Raw genomic sequence first — 24,190 nt, 5'->3', positions numbered from 1 at the left:
GCAGGGGCTGTGGTAGACGAGCGGCTGCGGTAGATGAGCGGCACCCTTGACCATCACGGTGCAGAGCTCAACACGTGCCCTCCAGGGATGAACCTTACAACTCCAGTCCGAATCAATAATTTGCCCTAGTAGGTCTCAGGTTACATAAACAGCGTATCACGTCCTTCTCAGGAAAAGAAAGAAAACAATTTGAGAAGTTACCCTTGAATCTAAACTCATAAAAAAGAATACTTTTTGAAAATGGTTACCCTATCTACAATCACATTCTATAATATGTGTTCACGACACTAATGCGTAACCACTATAAACACATGCACTCAGAGGCGTTACCTGTCTTCAAGGAACATGTCGTAGTAAAACCCGCTGTCTGTGGGTGGGCAGCAGCACAGGAGGCCCCCGTAGCGGAGCTCCAGGGCTTCCCCGAGGATGTGGGCACTGGAGTGCCAGTACACCTGCAGGAGGGACAGAGGCCATGGCCACAACCTTGGGTCAGGGGAAGCCACCAGGCAGACAAGTGGGTGAGTGAGCACGGGATACAGTGTAAGAGGACAAACACCACGATACAAGGCAGCGTCAATCTCTGGTGACCACTGACGAGAGCACACTTCCTGGGCCCTCCCTGGAACCCCTGGCAGCTGGCTGCTTGGTTCTAACGTGCAGCTGCTGCTCTGCACGGCACTGAAGTCAGGCTCCTAAGCCACTTCCTCGTGTGCCTCAACCACCAAGCAGAGCAGCCGCCCAGAGCCGGTTCAGGCCCAGCACAAAGGAACACCAGGGAGTGCTGGGCACGGGCCACCTCTCCCCTCCTCTGGGCAGCTTGAGTCAGATGTGAGGCCACAGTGGCTGCTCCTGACATCGCTCATGTTAACAAGATTCTGCCATCTACACAGCAGTCTTCACACGCTGAACAGCACATGGCTGTGGAAGTTTGAAAGATGACTCAGGAAGACAGTGGAGTCACTGAGGACTGCCTGCCGGCTGCCAGGGTCCCTCAGGCAGGGTGTACATTAGTTAATTCACTGCAGTATCCAAGGGCTCTGTGATCTTGCATGACAATGCAAGTCCGAACACTTCTGCCCACACTGTCAACACTCTGCAAAAACTTTGTTTTGAGGTGTTGGGGTATCCTCCCTATGGTCCTGATCTTGCTCCACTGGACTTTCACCTGTTTGGTCCCCTGGGGAGAGCTCTGTGAGGATGAAGATTCACTTCTAAAGAAGAACTGAGGACAGTGGTGCATTCGTGGCTCGCAGGTCAGACGAAAACATTTTTTAATGAGGGAATACAAAAGCTTGTTGACAGATGGACAAAGTGTATTGAAAAGCAAGGAGATTGTGTCGAAAAATGATGTATTTGTCTTTTTTAAAAGTTAATTAAAATAAATTCTACAGCCAGAGTGCAGATCATTTTTGACTCAAAAAAAAAAAAAAAAATCACCGCAGTCCAAGAGCTGGTCACTAGCTCTACAAGTTCAGAAAGCTGATTTGGTTTTTAATTACCAAGGAATCAATGGTTTATGGATACATTAAAACTAACCAGTCACCAAGTAAACACAGATGCCAAAGGAACAAGAGACTCAAGTTCTGTGGCGGCACTTTCCTTAATTAAACAGGAAACAAATTACAATTAGAAAGCTGTCTGAGATAATAAACCGGAAGAGAGGGAGTCAGCCAACTGGGCAGGCTCTGTGCAATCCCAACCCGAGGCATCAGGCCCAGAGGGGCAGTCCTCGGGGCAGAGCCCTCTGCTCGGGACAGCACAGGATGCAGGCTGGCTGCCAACATCAGCCCAAGTACCTTCTTCATACATTGTCCACACCTGGATACTGCCTGAGCCAAACATTGTGTTAGACACTGGAAACAAGAGAGAAAGAAATGAGAGCCGCTGGCCTCATGCGGTTTACAGCCTAGTGGGGGAGAGATGGGCAACAAACCTCTAAGCACAGCATCACGAGATGAGAAGAGTATTTAAAAGAAGATGAACAGGGCTCTGTAATCAAGAATCACAGCAGAGGCCCTGTACTCACAGGGTGGTTGCGGGGGTGGGTAGTATCACAGAGCAGCTTGAGGAAGGCTGACAGGTAAGAAGGGCCAGCGGGTTTTAAGCAGAAAAGAAATGATTGAATTTACATTTTAAACCTTGTGCAACACAGAACTAGCAGCTTCGGTTCTTATACACATCTGGTTTTCTTCACACCTCAGATAAGTACCTACACTTCCTGAGTGTAGGTCCCAGCAGCACATCGCTGACTGCTCCTGGGACTTCAGCAAAGATTCAGAGCAGAACGAATACCCACCTACACTCTCCTACTGGACAGCATGCTTGCAAAAGGAAATATCTATTAGATACATCTTAAACTTGAAAGCTCTACCATGTTATAAAATGCCCCTTGTTTCTGGTGCACGTATTTATCAACTTTACATGAACATTCTTACTCTGTCACTTTCTACATGAATTTACCTAGAGGGCAGGGACTATTTCTTTCATATGTTACATTACGCACTAAATATTCTTGCAAATAGAAGCATCTTTTAAAATAAAGTTTAAGAGTTTGCTATACAAAGGAGACGAATTTTTCTGTAAAGCAAAAAATGCTTTACAAAATCACTAATTTTATCATCTTGTAGATCTGAGTTTTCTAGATTTGCTTTTCTAGGGTTTCTTTTTCATGGATATGCATTAAGTATTCATAAATGGGTTTATGCTCAAAATCTTGTGAATATGTTCATAGTAATAGGAAAATAAAATCCAAGAACAACAACAACAAAAGTCTTTGTTTCTAAATTACACTAGAAGAAGCACCCAAAGCTTGGAAGAACAGTTACTGGACCACCCTGAGCCTGTGTACAATTAACAGGGTAACTGTCTGATAACGTAAGTATGGACTCAGGGAGATACCACACACAAGGGGCCGGGGCTGGTGTCTGGCACAGAACAGTCTCATTTTCATGAACCACCACAACTATTTCAGAAGCTCTACAATGTGACGCCAGCTGTCATGTTAGTATCAGGGTAGGCAGAGGGACGGGCTGCTTAGACACTCTAGAAAGATTTCCCAAGATAACACAATAACTAAGTTTTCTCTTTCATGATATCACTGAACCCAGAGGGAAAGAACTCCAAAGAGGCCGACCCCTCCACAGAACATTAAGTTTGGTAGCTCCCCCCACCCAAACACCTGACAGACTGAAAGCCTTTAGCAGCCCACTGTTAAAGAGTCTATTGAAGAACAGTGTCCACAGGTCAACCAAGAACCACCGGTGTGGGAAAGTGCCCGGGTCAATGCAGGATTCCACCCTCAGGAGACGGTTAAAACTAACTGCCAGGCCAGCACCACGGCTGCTCCCATTCCGCTGCTACCTGACTACGCCGGAAGCTGACACCACCTGAAAGCATCTAGTTGTTTATTTCCTTGCTCACTACCCCTCCCACCAGCCATGAACTCTCTGAAGCGGGAGCCTCTGCCGCCCCACAGGGTCTGGCACGTGCACCCAACACCTCAGATACTGGTCAGCTGACTGAGGGAATTAATACGTGTTCACAAGTTCCAGGGTGACAGCAGGCACAAAGTTAGGTGACAGTTGTTAGGTTTAGATCTTAAGTGAGAAAAATGAAGAAGTATATATAAGCTATGTATTTCATTTTAAAACTGCTCTTTCTGAATCACTTTTAAATATGGTATTATTAATATTATATTTATTAAACACCAACGCACATTTTAAACCTCAGAAGGCCATAAAACCCATCGTTCTTGACTTCAGTATGTGGCTTCATATACAATGTAACTGACAACATAAACATCCGAAGTGTGGTCAGTTGATCTTTAAACACTTACAGCTTGGGCTTCCTCATCATCAAATGTGAGCAGCTCTAGGATGGAATCCCTTTCCAGCGGACGGTCCAGGTCCCACAGCTCCCCATTCACTTTGGCTATCACTGCGCTTTCTGCCAGCTCCTGACTGGTAAGAAAACAGCCACGTGGGAGTTAACGCATAACAGGCTACAATGATTTGCTAAAACAAAAGATGAAAATGATTTCCAGGGTTTGTTTCTTTCTTAAGTGGTAAGTACAAGTGTAAACTAATAGGATGGATTTTTAAAAATTTTGTAACATTTACTTTAAGTACAAAAGTAATAAGATACGTTCACTATAAAAACTCAGAAAACAGAGAATGCACAAGAATAAAATAAAAATCACATACGTCTCACCATTCAGAGATCACCACTCATAACATTCTGACACGTTTTTTCAGTCTTTCTGTATACCCACCCTTCCTTAACTCTCTCTCCCTCCCTCTCTCTCTCTCTCTCTCTCTCACACACACACACACACACACACACGCACACCTTGAAAAATAAAAAACACAGTTGCCAACATAATTTTAGAGCCTGTTTCTTCACAGCCATGCCCTCAGACAGATTCCCAGAACACTCTGGAAGGACCACACTGATTAAGGAAGCCTCCTCCTGCACTTTAGGTCGCTGGGTGCTTTGCTATCAGAGAGTACACTGCACAGACATCCATGCACAGGCAGCTTTGTTCTTTGGTGACTTTTCTAGGAATAAGCCTTCGGAAGTAAACCTGTTAGGTCAAAGAGCATGTGCCTCTAAAGGGCTGCTAATAAATATCATCTGAATGTACCACTTCTACACACCCTGATTTTTTCAGACTTTGCCAGTGCAATGTTGGAAATGGTTGTTTTAATTTGATTTATTGGATTATAAATGTTTAGTGGCCAGTTTGTTTTTATGAACTGTCTATGTCCTTTGCCTATTTTCTACTAAGGTGTTGATCCTTTTCCTTTGGGTGTATCTGTCTTTTCATTAACATTTATTGTTGTTTGAAAATTACTGACCAAAAATAACATATTAAGAGAAGAGACCTGGAAAGCACAGAAAAGCACAAAGAAAAAAAATCACTCAGGACTTCCCTGACGGTCCAGTGGTTAAGACTCCGTGCTTCCAATGCAGGGGACGCAGGTTTGATCCCTGGTTGGGAAACTAAGATCCCACATGCTGTGGGCAGAGTGGCCAAACAAAAAAAATCACCCTCAATCCCATCACCCAGAAATTACTGTTAACATTGCTTTTCTGTTAACTGTTAACATTTGCCTTTCCACTTTTTTTGGATAAATACATACACCAATGTAAAATTTTTAATAGTACTTATTTTATGTTATTTGATAACCTACTTTTTAAACTTAACAATAAACCATGACATTTTCCCCAACAACAGACAGACTTGTAAACCATGCTATTTGACAGTTGCAGTAGAACTAAGATTTACTTAATGAACCCACTATTGCTAGGCATTTGGGTTATTTCTTTGAGGGTTTTGGTTTTTCTTGTTTTACTTTGACCATGACAAATAATGCTGCAATGAACATTCTTGAATATACATCTCAGTTCCTGATTATTTTCTCAGGAAAAATTCTAGAAGTAAACCTGCTTGGTCAAGGGATACACAGGTTTAATGACTTTAATTGGACTATACTGCCAAATATTCCTACCAGGAAAGGGCCCAAGAATACCTTTCTCTGTGCTCTCACGTTAGGGAGTACAAAATTGTGTCATCTTGACAATGTAACGTTTTAATTTGCATTTCTGTGAGTACCTTGAGCAGGGGCACAGCCCTGCAGTTAAGAGCACACATTCTAGGGTCAGGTCAACCTGCGTTTAAACCCTGGAAAATTTACTCAGCTTTTCTAAGCCTCGGTTTCCTCACCGGTAAAATGCGAATTACAGGATCTTCCTCATATATTTATTCTAAGGGTTAAATAAGGCGTATTCATAATAAGAAGTTAATAAACTTTCAGCATTTTGTCAATGGAGTAGAATTTTATTTTCATCTTTGCTGGCCGTGCCAGGCTATAAAGACTCCTCAAGGCCATTCTCTTCGTCCTCCACAGTCAGTGTCTGGCCGTCCTTGACACAGGAGGTGGCCATGTGTCTTAGGTGGAGGCAGAAGAGGTGTATTCTGAGATATGGTGTCTACCATATCTCAGTCCAAGACCATGCAGAGCACCTGTCCATCCCCTCCCGGCCCTCTGTGGAAGGAGCACACATGTGCTATGACCTTTGGACCATATAGACAAGGGAACACTGTACCAGGCCACCCAGCAGCCAGATGGAAGGAATTTAGGTCTCCAAATAAGCATATGGAGAAGTGCTACCTGCCAGCCTGGACCCTTCACCCCTAGACTGCTGAGAGATTCTGACCATATTTAAGCCACTGAGTTTTCTGTGGCCTCTGTTGCAGCAGCTTAGCCTGTGTCTTAACTAACACAGAAATAAGGACCTAGAAGTGAGTAACAAAGACAAATCCTGTGACAGTGGCTTAGCAGATGGGAGGCAGGTTACAAGGAAAGAGATACTCAGATATGGAAAGCCAATAACCCTTCTTACAGCATAACAAAATATCTTGCAAGACCTGCAGGCAAATAATTTGCTTATGATGCCTGCAGCACATGAGTAAACAGTTACAAAAAGGCAAATGTTGGGATATGCTGGGTAACTCTTGCGGCTTTTAGCAAAATACTATCAGACCAAGAGAGGTTCAGGTGAGACTTGTCCCTTTGAGAGGGAGGCTCTCTCTGCCTGTGACCTGTAAGCCAAACTGACTGGGAGTTCAGAAGTGTGAGGCTGCACATGATGTGAAAACAATCTTCTGTCCCGAAGAGCAGGAGGCACAGGCACTGACAGCCCTTCTCAAAGGCCATGCAGAGACAGACAACACAGGCGAGTTCAACTGCAAGGATCAAAGCAAGGGAATCGCCTGCCCCCAAACTACGGTTTTGTCTGATCTCAGCCCATTAACTTGAGGGAGAGAAGGACAAGCCAAGGAGAAAGGCCAGGGAATAAAGAGGGCGAGAAGTCTCTGTTCAAGAGAAATCTTTAGTAAGGTTACTTTCATGGGAAACTGATTAGAAGCTGCTGGTTAGAAGCCTATTATGGTTTACAGTTAACTGCTTGAGGAAACTGTTTTGCCAAACAGACTACAAGCTCAGCTTACAAGTACCCGCGACTGATCCTTACAGGAGCCCTAAGCCCCACGTGTGCACCAGTGGGAACTGCACTGGGCAAATCATGCAGCCTCCATGACAAACAACTGATGTGGCAAGTGAGGGCGAGGGACAACGATGAACCTTCCAAATTGCAAAATCAGGGCTAACAGAGGATGGTGGACAAGAGAGCTGCTCCCAGAGGACAAAGGGTGGCCAGGAGGACTGACTCAAGCCCCCCCCACAGCCAAGCTATGGCCTCACAACCACTGCTGACAGGATCTGTGGGCCCTTGAACACCACTGTCTGCTGCATCGCTCCTCCTCCTTTCTCCAAATGACACTTTAGTCGTGATTGTGTTTATCTCACCACTGTACACACGTGGCGTGTGCAGCCTTGTCCATTAGTTTACTTGCTGCTGAAGGGCAAGCAGCTAGCTGATGGGGGTGTTGTGTGCTTCACATGGAAATCCTGGGCTTTCTGCTGCCGGGTCAGGAGTGTCTTGCCTGGGGAGGGAGGGGGGATGAGCAAGGCAGATGCTCACAGGTGTCTGGGTGTCTGTCTGAGGGGCACGCCCAAGCAGACGCTGTCCCCAAAACCGTCCTCCCTCCCTCCCGTGGTGAGAGTGCCTGGGCTGGAAGCATGGCCGGCAGGAGGAGCTACATTTCCATTCTCCTACAGCGTGGCCCTGTGACTAAGCGTGAGCTAACAGGCAGTAGGTGGGATTAAATTGTGCTGCTCCAGGGTCTTGACCTCAAAGCACCCTTGTTCTCCAGCCGCTCTTTCCCTGTCTGCGGGCAGGTCCGTGGGTGGGACCCAGCCTCCACCCCTTGACCTGGACAAACCCTACCTGAGGGACGGAAAACCGAGAAGATGGGGGAACCGGGGTCCATGAATGACTTCCTGGACCAGAGATGTCCACCAGCTGGGCCACCGCTAGACCGTCAAGGGAGAATGTGGTATCTGCCTTATTTAAGCCACGGTCTCTGGGGGGTTCTTTCCTTAAGAAGTTTAGTCAAAAGCCCCTGGGAGTCTCCTGGAAACACAGGTGACTGATTCAGGAGGGCTGGGGCCCAAGAATGCATTTCCATCAAGTTTCCAGGTAATGCTAATGCTGCTGGTTTGGGGACCACATTCCAAGAACTATTCTTCAATGAACTACTATGAAATGTCTTTTGCCCATTTTTTTCTGCTGGGGTACTTTCTCGGGATAAACGGCTATGTATAGAATGACTGGGTCCAAGGGTTGAGGGTCACACATTTACGAAAGAGACTGTGCCTCTGCATCTCCCCTCCAGCAGTGCCATTTCCCCCAAATCCTATCAATATTAAGTATTATTCATAAATCTTTGACAGACCAGTAGATAATACACAATTACTTTAATTTGCATTTCTAAGATTATCTTTTCCTCTGAAGTTTTCATCTTTTTCCTATTAATTTGAAAAACATTTAAAGAGAATTCATTTGTTTTATATGGAACATTTTTTTCACATCTGTCATTTCCCTTTTTATGTGTCATTTTTACACATAGCCATTTGTCTTAAGTGTTTTTGAACCTGTCCATCTTTCCTTAATGATTTGTACCTGCTCTGAGGAAGGCCTACGCTCCCTCAGAGCAGGAAAAATCATCTATGCAATCAATTCTCAGGAAACCAAGGGAACAGGGAGTATAATTTAATAAAACTATTATTTTTAACTTTATTTTTACATCCAGCCACCTTGCTGCACCCTTACTTATTCTAATAGTTTTTCAGTTAATACGCTTCTCTAATTCACCTTTTTAGTTTCCTCCTTGTTTAACTGTTCTTTTTCTAACTGCCTGAGTTGAATTCTTAGTCATTTCATTTTTTCTTATTCAATAATAGAAGCCTTCAACACTACAAATCTGTTTCTGATCACCACTTCAGATGTATTCCATAGATTTTGAAATGTATTCTCATTAGAAGTATTTTCTAAGAATACTTTTTTTACTCTTTTTATTTCTAAAAATACTTGTTTTGATTTCTTTTCACCTGAGTATTTTGAAGTTTTTTTTTTAATTTCCTAGTTTTGTTTTGTCTTGTTGCCATTTAATATTTACTGAGTTCACAATGGATTTCATTTTGTTCACAGAATGCTAACTGTGTTTCTGCATTTTACTGAGATTCTGAGGAGCTGAGATCACGAGCACAGGTACCAAGAGAGAAGGCACCATCTGGGCCACAGCACGAAGGTCAGGGAGTAGCCATGAAGCCTACCTTAGAGTGTTATTATTCAGATCATACAATCTTAATTTGTGGCTATCTGATCAAAAACTGAGAAAAGCATGTTAAAGTCTGCCACTCTTGAGTTCCTTTAATTTTGTATTTCTGATTTGATGCTGCATTATATAACTCACAAAGGTGTATGACAAATCGGGGATTACACTGTTCTTCTATTTTAAAAATAACCCTCAGTCTCCCACTGGATGATTTCAGCCCTGTATTCTGCCATTTGATGGTAATATTATGACCTCTGCTTTCTTCTTATCAGGTTTGCCTGATATAGCTTTGCCCATCCTTTAGTTTTGGGCAATTTTACTTTTCAGACACTCCTGCAACCCCTCTGTCATTAAACTCCAGGGTGGTTTTAAACTGGTGCCCTATGGGAATGCATGTCACTGACTGTACAATGATGAACAAGTCCTATAATGCAATGACCTTGTTTCCCAAGCTTGGACAGTCTCTTCAGTGCAGGATGTCTCACACTTCAATCTGCCAACATGCAATGACTCTCCACAAGGAAACAAACTTATTTCTGCCTCAAAGCCCATTTTCCCCAGCACACTTACTCATCTCTCCTGGAAAGCACAGGAACAGGTTGGGAGGGGCCTTTAGGGTGTATAATATAACAGGATGAAAAATACAATCTTAACCATATTTTTCAAAGGAAATCTGAAGATTTTAATTGTTGAAAAGTTTTCTTTTTAAATAATAAGTTTATTTACATGGCAGTTTTGAGCTGTAACTTCCACAGAATTTTATTTAATGCCAGGAATCAACATTAGTCAAAACAATACAACTTCACGGAAGTATCTAATTTTGGGGAAGATCAAAGCTTTCAGGGCTGTTCATAGCTCTTAACACATACATCTTCAATCTGTAATTAATAGGCCTTCTTGCACATTTCTAGAGATGCTTTCATTTTCAGGGTATCTTTCATATACAGTATTTCATTTGATCTTTACAACCTCGTAAGGTAAATGATAAAAATATTATTTATGCTTAAGATGTAAGAAAACAGGCTTAGAAAGCTTGAAGGACCTGCCCACATTGGTCCAAAGACACAGTTATTTACCGCTGGAACAATGGCTTGGAATCAAGTCCAACAAAAGGCCTATAAAATCTCATGGAAATATCCTGATGATGAACCAGGCCAATGTAATGTTGCCTGACAAGGATTATACATTTTTCTCTACAATATATTTTTATTAGAACTCTAGAAGTTGGACCCTTTAAAGAGGAAGAGATTGTGTTCTGATATTCAATTACTTATTAAACGGCCCCTTTAGAAGCCAAGAGGGAAAAAAGTAACTAATTACATTTAATTTATTCAACTGAGTAAGAAGAAAATATTTTAGCAGCTCCTAAGAACACATTTTCACCAAGCTCTGGCGCAACACTTAGCACTGATTATGTGCTCCGCACTACGGTTTACCTAATTTCAGCAGCCACTTGGTGAGGTGTTGTTTTCCAAGCTTCCCCTTCCACTGTTTTCCCATCAGCCACTCTTACTGTGATCACATTGCTTGTATTTCCCTTTTTTTCATAAATGGCAAGTAAGAGCTGATGCTCTTTCTTCAGTATTTCAAAAAGCTTCAATCTTTCCTTCACAAAATTTGGTGGATTCTTCACCTGAAAAGCATTAGAATACAGCAGGGTTAACACACACATAGCCCACTTTTTTTTCTAACTGCTCAGCTCCAAATATGCCCCACTCCTTCTCAGCAGGCCCAGGTCATCCCCACGCCAGCACCTATGGCTCTGCTTTCACTCTCACCCCCTGGAGACTCCCCTGCCCAGGTCTAACTCCCACTTAGCTCTCAGGGTCCTACGCAAATCCCTCCTCTTCCAACTACCACACCCACTGGCAGCACCCTTCTCTACATGTTTAACACGTGTGTGTACAGAGCTATACAACTCAGCCCTTATTAATACACCATCTGACTTTGTTCTCTAGTGGTTTCTCGTGTTTGTCAATCTCCTCAACCAAATGGACCCTCTGAGGCCAAGTACTCTTCCTCTGCTCCTACCAAATGCTGATGTACCTGATCATCTCTCTGGTTGTTTTAATGGTTTTTATTAAAAAAGCAAAGAAGCCAGTTTCCTTAACACAAAAGAAGAGCTCTGCTGTCCCAACTTAAATAGACTGAGTGCGTCACAGCTGTGGGGCTGGCTCATCTCTAAGTTAACATATCTTGTATCTAAGGCTAACAAAATTTTTAACACACTTCTCTGGCCCAAGTCGTAATTTATAAGCAACTGTTTTAATTAAAAATCCTACACAATTAACTATATAAGCATATTTAAATTACAGGTAGTACTGATATTTTATATTATTTCCACAGCAATGACTCACCTCACTGTCAGACCCACTTTCCTTCTTCTTTCTAATGTCCTTTTCTTGGCTTTGACTAGGAGGAGGCTGAGAAATAAAGGGAAATAATAAACAACTCATATCAATGACAACAAAGAGCAACATGTCTGAAGCCCAAGGAAGGAGAGGGACAGGCCAGCAGGCAGCAAGCGTCCCATGTTTAGAGGCTCACCGCTGGGCCTCTCCTGACCATCACTTACAACCCTCAACAAGAAGTCGTTTTCTGGGGTTCAGTCCTTCCTGAATGTGCACTTTCACACATTCTTGTATACTTAAATATATTTTCTTCTTTAAAGATTCCCCACCACCACCACCTAAATTTTAAACAAATAATGTCGCTGGAAGAATGGTTGCATAGCTGTCCGCAGAGGCTTTAAATGCACTGTTTCAGGAAGATGTTGCCCGGGTACCACAGCCTCCTGGTAAAGACTGAGGAACACCCACCCTCTGAGAAAACTTTCAGAACTTAGAAATGCCTTAGGTTAGAGTAAGGTAAGTGAACCAAAACACTAAAATACGCTATTAAATGACAATGTTAAATACACAAATTTCAAGACAGACCCCCCCAAAACAAGGCAACATCCAAACACCTGTCGTAGACGGCTCAGACCAGCCATTCATCAGGGGGAAGGGAAGGGTTTCTATATGGAGCTGTTGGTCTTCTTGCGCAAGAGGAGAATCGTGAGTTTCAAACACTGCAGCACTTTTTTCAAAGAAAGGAAAATGCTATTTCTGCCACTCAAGAAAATGTGCGGCGGGCAACTTACGGGAAGAGCTGGGACATTACAGCGTTAGGTCAGCCTGGCGATCGCTAGAAACGCAGCGGTCCCGAGGCGGGGGGTGGGGGGTGGACAGCCTACGGCGGGTTCCTGGCCCAAGGAGGGGACGCGGGGCGGGGAGGACAGGCCCCGCCCGCCGCGCTCCTGCCGCCGCCCGCCGCGCGCACTCGCACTTGGCGCCCTCAGGCCCGCAGCGCACCGGCCCCGCCCCGCCCCGCCCTCCCCCGCAGACAACACCCCCGCCCGGTACCTGCGCGCCCGCGGCCGCGCGCCCGGCCTCCGCCCGCGCCACGCTCTCCCGACGCGCCTGGTGGCTCAGCTCCTCCGCGAGGCACAGCCGCAGGCGGTACAGGCGGTGGCGCAGCTCGCGGTTCTCCGCCCGCAGCTGAGCCACCTCGCGCGTGAGGCACGGCCCCTCGGCCTGGCAGCGGTCGGGCGCGTTCAGCTGCTCGTCCCTCAGGCGGTGGACCTCAGCCCACAGCCAGCGAATGTCCTCCTCCTGCCGCGCCAGGCGTGACGCCACGGCCTTCGCCGCCAGGGCTTCGGCAGCCATGGCGCCCACCTCGCCTCCCACAGGCGCCGCCGCCACGCGTGGACAGTCGGCAGCTAAGGGGCGCACTGCGGGGGCGGGGCGGGGCCGACGCTATATAAGCGAGGGGGCGGGGCGACGGGGCAGGGCTGGCTGTGCACTGCAGGGGCGGGGCGATAGGAGCTGAGTGGGGGCGGAGATATGGGCGGGGCTATAGGAACTATAGGGGGAGGTGTGAAGGCGAGAGGCGGAGCGACAGAAACTGGGGAGGGCGGGGTAATGAAGATGGGTGGGGCCGGCTGTGCACTGCAGGGGCGGGGCTATAGGAGCTGGGGGCGGGGCGATGGGAGGGGTGAGGAGATGGGGAGGGGTGGGGTTGGTGGACCCACGTTGGATGCTCTTCCTGGCTGGGGGCCACCTGGTACAGGCAGAGTGGCCTGGAGAGTGGTGTGGGTCATGAACAGGCTCACCGTGCCTTCAGAGCTACCAGTATGTCGCCAAAATGCAAATTGTCTAAAACCTTGGGAACATCTTCCTTCCCAGAATGATTCTTGTCTTTCCCATCTGGAATCCTGGCAGTCACTATTCTTTTAAATTGCCACCAGCTTCTAAAGTGTGGCCATTGAGAACCAGCTTTCTTTGGCCTCATGCCAAGACTGCCCAAGTGCAGAGGTGGCTGGACCAGGGTGCACAGAGTGCTACAAAGATTTAACTGTGATGGCACAAAATTACTAGCTCCTCGAGGACAGGGCAAATGCCACGTAGGTCTTTGAATCCCTCATAACCATGAGCATGCGCCTTCCCGTTGTAGGAACACAGATTGGTTTTTATTAAGATTCTCAGGACTTAGAATGTGGCAAACTTTGTTCTAAGTTCTTTATGCAAATATTAACGCCTTTAATACTTGTAATGAGAGACACTGTTGTTTCTTGAGGTGGGACTGTATTGCTATAAACTTCCCTCTTAGAACTGCTTTTGCTGCGTCCCATAGGTTTTGGGTCATTGTGTTTTCATTGTCATTTGTTTCTGGATATTTTTTTATTTCCTCTTTGATTTCTTTAGTGATTTCTTGGTTGTTTAATAGCATATTGTTTAGTCTCCATGTGGTTGTATTTTTTACAGTTTTTTTCCTGTAATTGATATCTAGTCTCATGACGTTGTGGTCAGAGAAAATGCTTGGTATGATTTCAATTTTCTTGAATTTACCGAGGCTTGATTTGTGACCCAAGATGTGATCTATCCTGGAGAATGTCCTGTGTGCACTTGAGAAGAAAGTGTATTCTGTAGTTTTTGGATGGACTGTCCTATAAATATCAATTAAGTTGAGATGGTCTAATGTGTCATTTAAAGCTTGTGTGTTCTTATTTATTTTCTGTCTGGATGTAAGTGGGGTGTTAAAGTTTCCTACTATTATTGTGTTACTGTTGATTTCCCCTTTTATGGCTGTTAGCATTTGCCTTATGTATTGAGGTGCTCCTATGTTGGGGGCATAGATATTTACAATTGTTATATATTCTTCTTTGATGGATCCCTTGATCATTATATAGTGTCCTTCCTTGTCTCTTGTAATAGTCTTTACTTTAAAGTCTAATGTGTCTGATTTGAGTATTGCTACACCAGCTTTCTTTTGACTTCCATTTGCATGGACTATCTTTTTCCATCCCCTTACTTTCAGTCTATATGTGTCCCTTGGTCTGAAGTGGGTTTCTTGTAGACAGCTTATGCAAGGGTCTTGTTTTTGTATCCATTCAGCCAGTCTGTGTCTTTTGGTTGGAGCATTTAATCCATTTACATTTAAGGTAATTATTGACATGTATGTTCTGATTACCATTTTCTTAATTGTTTTGGGTTTGTTTTTGTAGGTCTTTTCTTTCTCTTGTGTTTCCTGGTTAGAAAAGTTCCTTTAGCAATTGTTGTAAGGCTGGTTTGGTGGTGCTGAATTCTCTTAACTTTTGCTTGTCTGTAAAGCATTTGATTTCTCTGTCGAATCTAAATGAGATTCTTGCTGGGTAGGGTATTCTTCGCTGTAGGTTTTTGAGAGACACTATTGTTATAACCGTTTATAGATGGAAAAACTGAAGCACAGAGAGACTAAATGATCAAGGTCACACCACTACTGCATGGCAGAGCTGAGCTTTAAGCTTAGATCATCTGAGGCATGTTCATGTGCTCAGCGCTGCGCTTTCTTTCAACCGCGGTAAAATTTAACTGAACAAGTCGCCTGATGAGATAGAGGCCATGAATGCCATCGGGGTTCCAAAATGGGAGAGCGTAGTCTGGACTGATGAAAATTAAAGTTGGCAGGTATTAGAAAGGAGGAGAGGTGGATGAATGCCCCTAGGAGGAGAGGGGCAAGCTGACTGCAGCCTCACACAGCTCCCAGGAGGATGTTCCATAAGTATGATACTAATACCAGTGTGTCTTTGTTATTGCCTCCCCGATCAGCTTTTGGACGGAGACACACAGACTCACAGGCTCCACAGCCTTCCCACTCTTGTCCCCATCTGCGGCCATCTGGTTTCTGCTCCTCCCGTTCTGCCATGACTTACACATTGTCAAACGCCGTGGCCTTACTTAGGTGCCTTTGTAATTTGTCTTTCTTAGGCCCCATCCCCAGTCCCCAGGTAAATGCTGATCTGCTTTCTGTCACTATAGGTTAGTTTACATTTTCCTGAGTTTTCTGTAAGTGGAATCATAGGGTGTGTACTCCTTTTGTTTGGATTCTTACACTAAGCATCTTAATTTTGAGATTTACCCATGTTGTTGGGTATTTCCTTCCTTCCTTCCTTCCTTCCTTCCTTCCTTTGTCTTTCTTCCCTTCCATTCCCCTCCCTCCCCTCCTCCCTCCCTCCCTTCTTTCCCTCTCTCTCTCCTTCATTCTTTCTCTGAGTAGTATTCTTTTGTCTGCCTATACCGCAATTTGTGTATCCGTTTGTCTGTTGTTGGACATTTGGATTGTGTCAAGGTTGGTCTGGGATCTATCTCACAGAGAGCTCATCTGTTCCCTAAACTCACACTGTGCTTATTTGCCCAGTTTCAGAAAGCAGAGTATTCATAGACACACTCAGCAACTGGCAGAATCCCCACAGTGGTTCCCTCAACCATGGACTTGAGGCTATTCTAGTAAGAAAGACCAAGAGGAAGCCACTCAGATTTTCTCAACCTTCAAAAAGTAGTAAACCAAAGCCAACAGCACATTCCTGGAGGAAGTGCAGAGATGACTGCCACCCTCTAGGACCTGAACGGTGCAGGTGTGGAGATTCTCACCACACCTTCCTTTACCTCCTCTATCTAGCTTGTGTAGATGACAGATAAATGTTGAGGAACCAGAGTGGATTATCATACATTTAATTAGATGGTGACTTTAGCAGTTGCAGTTGCTCTTCCCAGTCATTGGTGGAGTGTATCAATGTCATTCCTGACACCTTATATGCAGATATTGATCTGGCTAATGCTTTTTTTCTCTCCACCTGTTAGTTAAAGGCCATCAAGAGTGGTTTTCTTTCAGCTGGAAAGACTAGTAATATCTTCACATTCTTGTTAAAAAAGAATTAGTAGAATCTATGAACTGATTTGGAGTGATTGCCAGAAAATATTATGGAGTTAAAAAAAAAAAGTTTAAAAGAGCATATATAGTATGCTACATTTTCTATAAGAAAGAAAATTTAAAAAACATACATATATCTGTTATCATCACAAAAAGAAGCAGAAGAAAGATGAACAGAAGAATGGAGCTGGGTGTCTACAAGGGTTGGAGAGATGGACTAGGATGGAGGCAGAGGGAATGATACTTCCCTGGGTGTACCTTTTCATATGGTTTTGACTTTTGAAGGTATATATATTACATATTCCAAAATTAAATCAATAGATATGGGAAGGGGGAAAGCTTAAATTAGAAGCAATTTGAAACAAATGAACTTGATTATAATTAAAATGAATGCCATAACCAAAGTGAAGGGGGAAGGAAGAAAGAATGAATGACTATATATGCTCAGTCTTGGCCAGGGTTGAGTGAGGTGGGGGAAGTATTTCAAATGAATACTGAATCTTTTTACTTACTTTTTTAAAAGATTTTTTTGATGTGGACCATTTTTAAAGTCTATTATTGAATTTGTTATATTGCTTCTGTTTTATGTTTCGGTTTTTTGGCCACGAAGCATGTGGGATCTTTGCTTCCCGACCAGAGATCGAACCCACACCCCCTGCACTGGAAGGTGAAGTCTTAACCACTGGGCCACCAAGGAAGTCCCTGAAACCCTCACCCCCTGCATTGGGAGGTGAAGTCTTAAACACTGGGCCACCAGGAAAGTCCCTGAGCCCTTTTTAGAAGGTTTGGTTATTGTAGTGGTCTGAGCAAAGGAATTCTGAAAGAACTTTTGGTGCATTATAGGATGGAGCAAATGAGTAGATGTATTGATGTCATTGAGAACTAGGGTTCAATGTAGACGAGAAATGTGAATGCAGAATACAGGAAAAAAGGAAACAACCCTGTGAGGGTAGATTGGAATTGGCATGATTAGTATGAACTCGTTAAAATGTATGCGAATATGCTTGTTTTTGTGTACATAATTATACATATGCATATATGTACATGTGTACATGTATATGTGTACATCCATGCCTATATTTCCTAATGCTGTATGCTGAAGGGACAAGAAGCAAACATACCCAGCAGCAATGAGCACACCTAGCATCAAGGTTTGACTGCGGTCAGCACACTTAGCATCAAGGTTTTGACCGCCAATACCATTGCTCACAAAAGGAACTAGGGCTTGTGGGAGAAACGGCTAATTCCAGGGCTGGAGATAAGCCTGGAGACCTTGTTTTGCTGAAAAGTAAAGAAGTGCTCACCACCACCCTTAAAATGGTGGGAACATGTCACAAGTATATAGGAACAAGCTTGGGCTCCCACTGGCCACCCCAGGACCATTTGAACAGCAAAAACAATTAAGTACAGTAATGAATGATAAACCATTGAAAAATATAGGAATTCATGCTAAGAGGGCTAAATGGTAAATGCAGAGGTAAACATAAAATTGAAAAATCATCCCTTCGCACTGTCATAGTAAGGATTGGATCAGGCAAGAACAATCTAGGGAGCACTTCTGGGAAGCAGCAGAATACTTTTATGATTGTAAAGTGTCTGTCTACAGACTGTTGATTAGTTGCAAGGGAGAGAAAAAAAAAAAAAACTAATTACATGATTGAGAAATCATGCAATACCTTGGCTGGCTGATCAAACTTAACATCACCTATAAAGAACATGTAGATATCATGTACCCCCCAATGCATAACTCCAATATAATTACAAGAAACCTCAGATAAACACAAAATGAGGAACACAGGATTAACAAAATGGCCATGATGGGGGAGGGGGAAATGTTTTCTTAAAAAAAGTCAATATCATGAAAGATAAAGTTTGTAGAAATGTTCCAGAATGAAGAAGGCTAAAAAGCCATGATAAGTAAATGCAGTTGTATCAGATCTGGAGGGTAAAAAGCTGTACAGGACATGATTAGATCAACCAGACAGAAGTGGAATAGGAGTGGAATATTAGATAAAAGGATTAATGTGAATGAATCAGGTCGATCATTGTTCTAAGGTTATATAAGAGACTATCTCCATTCTTAGTAAAAACAAGCTGAAGAATTTAGGGGTAAAGTGTCATGACGTATATAACTTACATCCAAATAGTTCAGAAAAAGAAAATATTGTAGAGGGAGGGAGAACAAATGATAAAGCAAAGAGTAAAAAAATGTTAATAGCCTCAAACGTGAGGCTTCTGAAAATTAATCAGTTCTGAAAACATCTCTCAGATCATATCTCTTCCCCTGGGTAAAGCCCTCAGAAGCTTTCTACTGCAAAGAGAGGAAAATCCAAATTTCTTATCAGGACTGAGCAGGCCGGCAAGATTGAGCTCCTGACAGACTTTCCAACGGCGCCCCCTGACCGCACACCGTGCAACCCCACATGCTGGTTCATGGAACCCTCAGCTTCCCATTGTTCTCCTGCTCTGGGGTTTTACACATCCTGAGTCTGCCTGCTCATAGCTTCTGTCCACTCTTAACATCTGACTTCTGTCCATCCTGGCAGTTTCAGCTGGAGTGCTACCTATCCACTCTATTTAACGTGTATCCCTACCCCCATTTTCTCTTTTTTCAGCTATATTGTAACTATTTTATTTATTCGTTACCTGGCTTTTTTCTCTCACTGGACCTCTTCTCTGGGTAGGGAAGTTGTCTGCCTTGTTCACCATTGTTTTATATCATGCGCCAGCATAAGGTGAGCATCCAAATAAAGAAAATCTTAGAGTCAAAACGGCCCATGACAAAAATTTGGAGGCAGTAAAATGATCAATGGGTGCCAAATGCTAGAGAGGAGGGATGGATGAATAGGTGGTAGTGGAATTACATCTGATGCTATAATGATGGATACATGTTGTTATACATTTGTCCAAACCCACAGAATGTAAAACACCAGCAGTGAACTGTGGACTCTGGGTGATAATTATGTATCAATGTAGGTTCGCCATTGTAACAAATGTACCCCTCTGGTAGAGGATGTTGATAACGGGGGAGGCTGTGGGTGTGGGGGTGGCAGGGGGTACATGCGAACTCTCTGTACTTTTCTGTGCAACTTTGCTGTGAACCTAAAAATATAAAGTCTATTAAAAAAAGGAAAAAGAAATGGCATGAGAGACTACAAAATACCACAAGGTGGCACTGATTCCCTTAGAAGTGTCAATGTGGGGCACATGACCTTCGCTGCCTGTGCAGAGGAGAGTAGTTAGGGTTAGGGGTTTGGGACCTCCAGTCCAGTTCTTAGGACACTCAAAGTGCTTTACAGCACTATCACAGCTCGGGCCCAGCTTTGCACTTTCAATGGATGTTTTAAAATGTCAAGTTTATTGTTATTCAGGCAGGGGGAGGCCAACAGATCAGGAGACCACTGCCATTGAGCGGATGGTTTGTCACTTACAGTTCCCAAGAGGAAGGGTGCTGCATGCCAGGCAGGGTCACATGGGGGAGCACGGCGTCCATCAGGAGGCAGGAGGAGCAGGAGGGAGATGTGAGTAAGAGCCTTTATCATGGTTTCTGTAGGAAGGAATGGGTGAAGCGGGGTAAGCAGGCTTACGATGGGCTAGTTTGAATACTTTCAATGGGCTGTGGGGCAGATGGGCTGTCCCTAGTTTTCTGATACCTGGCCCCAGGGTCATTAGGGAGGTGGAGAGTGGCCCCAAGTGTAAGAGCCCCAGAAAGGAGGTTTTGGGGGGTGTGGGCCCTGGATTGGTGACTTGCCTACGAAAAGCGTGCTTGAAGGCGAGTCCTTTGCTGTCTCTAGGAACTGGCCAGCTCTCCGGAGGGGTGGGGGTGGGAGGGGAATCTCTTCCTAGTCAGCAAGGCCCCAAGATGTCAAAACATAAGAAATACATGGTTAATACAAAGGAGTATGATGACATTGAATTATTTTCTCAAGGTCATACACGAGGTCAGAAGCAAAGCCAGGAAAAGTCTTTTCTTGTGGCACCATCATCAGACTATCCCAAGGGTGTTTGGATTTATAAAAAGTAAATCTTCCACACAGATACTGTAGAAAAATATCTAATTGCTCCTATAAACAGAACTGGCAAGAATATTATGAGAAATGCAGATCTTTTCATCAATTTCCTAAGCAGAAAAAAGTTTTTAAAAATCAGGCTTCTTTAAATATCTCCCCACCTGTAAGTGATCTGCTTTTTTAAAAAAAATTTATTGGATTATAGTTGATTTACAATGTTGTGTTAGTTTCAGGTGTACAACGAAGTGATTCAGTTATACATATACATATATTCATTCTTTTTCAGATTTTTTTTTTCCTGTATAGGTTATTATAGAATATTTAGCAGAGTTCCCTGTGCTATACAGTAGGTCCCTGTTGGGTGAATGAGCTTAGGGTGACTTTTAGAGAGAAGACACAGTGCTGTGAGCAGGAGAAGGACCCCGAGGCCATAATTCCTTCTCCTGGGCAGAGGGAGAGGGAGAGACCAGAGAAGAGCGGGTCACCTGCAGAGGCAGCCAGGGAGCGTCCTGAGGTGACGCAAGCCTGGGGGCTCCAGCAGGTGGAGCAATCATATTACATCCACGTGATCCACAGTGAGGCATGGCTCGTGGCAGAGGCATCCCCTGACCTGGCAATAACCCCTTCTAATCTGACTCTATTAAGTGGACACCAGGGTTGCATCAGAGGTCATCTATGGGACTGGATCATTTAACCAAACCATCACACAGAAGTGTCCCAATTTCTAAAAGAAAAGGAACGATGTACTAAGAAACAGCACTCAGCAGACAGTTTGGGAAAACCAAAATGCTCTGTTGCACAGCTGGCTTTGGCTGAGTCCCTGTGTGTCTACAGCCACGCTGGCTGTCAGGTTGCGTCCAACCCCAAACTATGGCGGAGAGAAGGCCAGAGGGATGAGTAGTCGGGTCCTGACACAGCTTCCAACACCACAAGGAAACACTTCAGTATAGGCTGTGAGCCTGTTACACTTGTGATGTTGAAAGTAATCATTTTGGGGGGATGCAGGTGTCACCTGGGAACGGCTCACCTGGGGACCCGGGGAGGAGTTTCAGCTGAACGGGATTCAGCCAGGCTGCATATGGTTCATCTTTACAAGCCCACTGCAAGGGGCTCATGGGTGCAGCGCAATCCTCTTAGGCCACGACGGCCAGCATTGCAGGTTTAATCCCAGGCCCCCCCCACCCCCCGCTCCCCGCAGACCTGCAATCTCTCCAGACAGTGGAACGAGTTGGCCTGCAGATGCCCGTGCAGTGTGGACGATGCCTGCGGAGGCCGCGAAGCCTCCAGGCCCTGGAGGGAGCTGTTTCCCGGGCCCTCCACATGCCAGGACAACAGAGAGAGGGGCCGGGTCTTGGTTCTATCACTGTGAGCCAACAACATGGAGAGAAAAGGAGAGGAGGGCTGAGCAGCTTTCAGAGATCCCCAGGAGTTATAAAGAGAGGATCCTGAGGGACTTAGACATGAGCTGGGTGCTCCCACACTTGGTGTACGACGGCGTGTTCTCCTTGCAGGAGTGCAACCAGATCCTCTCCCGGGATGGCTCTCAGGAGAGAGTGGACTCTTTCTTCCTGAAGCTGTGCTCCAAAGGACCAGAGGCTTTCTGTGCTTTTTGCTCTCATCTGGAGGAATTCTGCCCTTACCTGCTTACCTGCTTTTTTCTTTACTTCCAAGGTAAGAACATGGTTTGCTCTGAGAGGTGGTAAGATTGATGATGGTCTAATCAAAATATTAGGCACCAACACCACACTCTTTAATAATGAGCTTCAATGCAGCATTGATTTTTATTTTAATAAAAAGATCTAATATTTCTCTCTAAAATCTCATGATACAGAGGTAAATGTCTGTGGTATCACATAAAATCTTACAGAACACAGCCTAGGGGATGATGTCCATTGTCTGATAGAAAGATTTGCACCTTTCTGATTTTAACGAGGACTTTTAATTGCAAGGCATAAAATATTAATAGACTAAGTTTCTGTGAATAGAACCTGGCCTGAGCTTTCATTTTATAGGTAAAGGCACAAAAAATTGCCATGGTTCCTCAAAATGTAAGAGTTACCACATGACCCAGGATTCCACTGCCTGGTATACTCCCATGAGAAATGAAAATATGTATCCACAGAAAAGAGCCTTTGTGAGGATGTTCATAGTAGCATTATCCCTAGTAGCCAAGAAGTAATGACCCAAATATTCATCAAGATGAATGGATAAACAAAATGTGGTATATCCATGCAATAGAATATTACTCTGCCATTGGGACTTCCTAGGTGGCACAGTGGCTAAGAATCTGCTTGCCAATGCAGGGGACATGTGTTTGATCCCTGGTCCAGGAAGATCCCACCTGCCACAGAGCAACTAAGCCCGTGTGCCACAACTATTGAGCCTGCACTCTAGAGACCGTGAGCCACAACTGTTGAGCCTGTGTGCTGCAACTACTGAAGCCCATGTGTCTAGAACCCATGCTCTGTGACTAGAGAAGCCACCTCGATGAGGAGCCTGTGCACAACAATGAAAAGCAGCCCCTGCTCGCCTCAACTAGAGAAAGCCCATGTGCAGCAATGAAAACCCAACACAGCAAATTAATTAATTAATTAATTTTAAAAAATTATTAGAAAATAACAATGAAGGCCCGAAACATGCTACAACATGGATGAACCTTGAAAACCGTATGCTAAAAGAAATAAGCCCGTTACAAAATGCCACATATTGTATGATTCCATTCGTATGAAATGTCCAGGATACATAAATCCATAGAGACAGAAAGTAGATTCGTGGTTGCCCAGGTCTAGGAGTAAAAGGAATAGGAGTGACTGCTATTTGGTACAGTGTTTCTTTGGGAGGTAATGAAATATTCTGAAATTAGGTAGTGGTGATAAGTTGAGTATGTCTATGATATACTAAAAACCACTGGATTGTATTACTTTCAAAGGATGCATTTTATGGTATGTACGTTATATCTCAAAAAATGCTGTTATTTCCAAAAATTAGCATGGGAGTCTTCTCAGCTGTTTCGCGTCTCCTAGTCTTCCAAAGAGCCCTATAATTGCCTTCTTCGATTTCCCTACCTCCTTCCTTCTAAGGAGAAAGGGTTTGTGTTGGTCAAGATCAGTATGTCGAAGGAATGAAGAGTGGGGGAAGGGAAGGTGAGCGCTGGAGAGTAAAGCAGCACAGAGCTGGACAGAGGAGGCGGCTTTGGGAAAAGTGATGACAGCAGATGTTCTGGGGCAGTTGTAGGACTGTGGGAACAGAGGCAAAAGAAGGAGATCCCTATTGTGATGCTATGGCCTGTGTACACGGGTACCACTTAAGTCTTCAAGGATTGCAGAAAAAGATTTTGAAGGATTTGGTTGTTGGTCTTCATTTGCCTGAACCATGAAAATCCCAGCTTTACAACAGTTACATGTATTTTAAGACTTGTCTTGGTGGAAAAATTATCCTTGGTTTTTAAGATAGTTGTTGTGAACTATAGTCTTACTGTAAACTCTCCTGTACCACAGCCCCCATAACATTTAGTAAAATGGTCCATCCATGGACCAAGTCAAGATGGTGAAAATGAATATTTATAAATGGCTTCTTATTTGTACATTATTTTAAGTTGCCATGTAATATATATATTTATACATATTTCAGGTTGTAATTAATATAAATTTATCAGAGAAGTATTTGTCCATCCATTAATTTATTGATTCAATACAACTTTATAGAGTAC

At 44.1% G+C, this 24,190-nt stretch overlaps 1 protein-coding gene across 4 annotated transcripts in view; it reads right to left on the bottom strand.

Annotated features, from left to right (window-relative positions):
• The window catches only part of TARS3 (threonyl-tRNA synthetase 3), a 46,728-nt gene extending 33,727 nt beyond the window's left edge, over window positions 1-13,001 (bottom strand). For 2 of the 4 annotated variants that reach the window (XM_057722537.1, XM_057722540.1), the window contains exons 1-5: window positions 12,646-13,001; window positions 11,599-11,664; window positions 10,678-10,874; window positions 3,836-3,959; window positions 331-452 (exon numbers count right to left, since the gene is read on the bottom strand). In XM_057722537.1, coding sequence (XP_057578520.1) covers window positions 331-452; window positions 3,836-3,959; window positions 10,678-10,874; window positions 11,599-11,664; window positions 12,646-12,948 — 812 coding nt within the window. In that variant the 5' untranslated portion in view covers window positions 12,949-13,001. Of the gene's footprint in view, window positions 1-330; window positions 453-3,835; window positions 3,960-10,677; window positions 10,875-11,598; window positions 11,665-12,206; window positions 12,597-12,645 lie in introns of those variants that run through there. The other 2 variants (XM_057722538.1, XM_057722541.1) reach the window with 2 other exon arrangements.
• Between the last annotated feature and the right edge of the window lie 11,189 nt (window positions 13,002-24,190).

Source organism: Hippopotamus amphibius, chromosome 2, assembly GCF_030028045.1.
Source record: "Hippopotamus amphibius kiboko isolate mHipAmp2 chromosome 2, mHipAmp2.hap2, whole genome shotgun sequence".
NCBI classification, from domain to species: domain Eukaryota; kingdom Metazoa; phylum Chordata; class Mammalia; order Artiodactyla; family Hippopotamidae; genus Hippopotamus; species Hippopotamus amphibius.
This window is presented reverse-complemented; position numbering and strand designations above follow the sequence as displayed.